This window comes from Trypanosoma theileri (genome assembly GCF_002087225.1).
Source record: "Trypanosoma theileri isolate Edinburgh chromosome Unknown TM35_Tth_54_V1, whole genome shotgun sequence".
NCBI classification, from domain to species: Eukaryota; Euglenozoa; class Kinetoplastea; order Trypanosomatida; family Trypanosomatidae; genus Trypanosoma; species Trypanosoma theileri.
In genome coordinates, this window is record NW_021639896.1 from 69,937 (window position 1) to 72,687 (window position 2,751).

Below are 2,751 nucleotides of genomic sequence, written 5' to 3' on the forward strand. Positions count from 1 at the left end.
TATCGTGTTCCACACAAATGTATATAAGAGGCAGACCTCACGGCAACATTATCGCAGAGAGTGTCAAGAAAACAAACATAACACTCGCGAAAACATTAGCTTTAAGAGAACCATCAATGCCTTTTTTCGCAACAATATTATTATTCTGCCCATTCAAAAATGAGGTAATGTTTTCTTCCTTAGTTTCACTGGGGTTTGATTCTGTAGTCGTACTTGCCTCATTTTGTACCACCGGTAGAGAAACTCCGAAGTTTCCATCATTTTCACTTGGTTTGGTGGTTCCAGTGGTTGTCTCACCTTCTGTTTGACTTGTTTGGACTTTTTCAACAGTGTCTGGGTCTGTTGATGGACCTTGTGACTCATCCAGAGTTTTGTTGATTGTATTGCACACATCAGCGTATTTGGGGCACACAATTTTACCCTGCAGTGCAGTCCCATTCACAGTTAGATTTTCTCCTTCAGGACAACTGTACCACTTATCGTTTCCACTGTACCGCACAATTACCTTTTTGAACTTGCAAGACACCTCCACACACACGGCACCAACTGCTGCATTGTTGTCAGCCTTTAGATCCTTACCCTCCACACAACGTGAGTTGATACCAATCTTACTTTCAGGCATATTGCTCTGCTCCCCACTGATGCAACTGTAACCGTGCTTTGCCTTAATAAAAGGACAGTAATCCATTTGTGCAGGTTCTTGTGAACCAACCTTATTGTTCTCGGAAAAGTATCGGAAATGCTCCGGAAGGGGTTTGTTATCTTTTTTTTTCGCTCCAAAACTGCTGCAACTTCCCAGCGACTGACGGTCAGATGTGCACTGTAGTGACTCAGTACCATCAGTGGCTTCGGTTGTGCAGAACATGTTGGGGAACTTCGTTTCCCCGTCGTTAACACACTTATCATTCAAGAATTCACAACCAGCTTTATTGCCCCAACTCATCTGCTCTGCCATTGTCCAATTAACTTTGTAGTAGCCCAGATCAGCGAAAGCGCCCAATGTGAGTGCGGTGTAGTACCCAGCACCGACGAGACCAACCATCAACTCGTCCTTCGCGTTTCGTCGACTCCAGTGTGACTGTGTGATTATTTCCATGTTTTCTGGAAGAAATCGTTTCGTCTCGACAATACACCTTGTACCACCCTTTTCAGTCTCCACTGGTTTGCCAGGACTGCATGTGCTTTGAGATTCCGCAACTGTAGCTTGAAGGTATAGTGAACGTCTTTTCGAGAAGACATTTGATGAATGATGTACATTCTGTGTAAACTTGGCAGAACTGAAACCCTCTTCTCCACGTCTCTCTTGCACAACACTGCCAACAGACTCCTTCCCTGTCAAACGACCATCAATAGCATTACTGTGTGATTTTCCCAGCTCATATTCCTCTTGTACACTTGCAGTCACAACGCGCGGCGCTAGTGATCTTCTTCCGTCTTGAACATGTGGGTGTGCTCGTGTCCGTTTATCTGACCTTTGTCTTCCTTCACGTGGATTTGGTCGTCCTTCATGCAATCTACCGTTATTTCCTTTAGTTCGTAGTTGTCTTGGCAAAAGCACCACACGCAGTTCCATACCTTCGGTAGAATCACAGTTATAATGGTCCATGGTCTCCCTCAGTGTGTTTTCAGAGTTAACAAGCGCAACGTTTGACTTATTACGCAAGTTAACATCATTACGGACCATATCTTTCCTTTTCATCAACTCGAAATTAAATCCAAGTGCATGGGCAATCTCGTGAGCAGCAACGCGTACACGCTGTGGTGTGGCCACAATATACCGTGGACCGTAATTGATGATCCCAATAACTGGACGACCATCAGAATCTAATGTCGCACATGTTGCCGCCCACGCGAATGTCCCATTAGTTGTCGGCTGTGCAGCTACGAAGAGCACCATGTCCGCCTCTGGAACACCAGTGGTTTTATGCTCTTCTGGTATGAGCTGGGAACAAAGACCATCATTCTTGGAGAACTGCGGCACGACAATAGGACCCTTCAAACGCTCCACAAAAAGCCGTTCCTCGTGCAGTTTAATTGCCTCAGGAAGAATCTCTTTAACAAGAATTTTCTCTTTCTCTGGCGTCAAAACATCATCTTTTGTGCAACTAAACTCACCGTTCAATAAGGTTTTAAGCGTCTTGACCTTATCTGAACAGTGATGTCCATCCTTTTTCAAATTATCAGTGACAAGTTTTATGCGAATGGGGTCCCATCCATTAGAAGGATCTTCTCTGGTTTTAAAAGTTGGAGACGATCTGCCATTTGCATTGGAAACCCTACGACCTCTCAAGTTTTGCATTCCAATTGAATCACGATCATCAACTTTAAAATCAGCACCAATACGCGTGGTCACTCTGTCAAACATACATTGGTGGTGCTCTGTCACAGCATGAGTGACAAGGGTGCAGTACAGAAGGAGCAACGGAGCAAACAAGAAGAGACGCCGCATTCCTTCACGTGTAATCTTGAAGGGTTTGTGTATTTGTGTGTCTGTATGCAGAAGAGAAGAAAAAGAAATATTGGTAACAGAAAATCAAATGCAGGGTTGTCAAACAAGCATAGAAGGAAAAATAAGGAGGAAATGGGAAACCATGACCCCACCCATAAAAAAAGAAGAAAAAGAGAGACACATGAAAGTAACAGAGAGCCACTGTCTAGCAGACTGTGGATACGCACAATGAACACGTGGCGGGGCCGCATCAGCCCCACTGCACGGGCACAGGCGGTGGGAGGGGGTTGTGTCAGAAACGC

General features: G+C 44.9%; 1 protein-coding gene across 1 annotated transcript; it reads right to left on the reverse strand.

The window, feature by feature from the left end:
- Positions 1 to 37: 37 nt before the first annotated feature.
- On the reverse strand, positions 38 to 2,449 carry TM35_000541330 (surface protease GP63; the record flags this gene model as incomplete). Its single annotated transcript, XM_029030758.1, has 1 exon — positions 38 to 2,449. The coding sequence occupies one exon, from the start codon at positions 2,447 to 2,449 to the stop codon at positions 38 to 40; it is 2,412 nt and encodes an 803-aa protein (XP_028877975.1).
- Between the last annotated feature and the right edge of the window lie 302 nt (positions 2,450 to 2,751).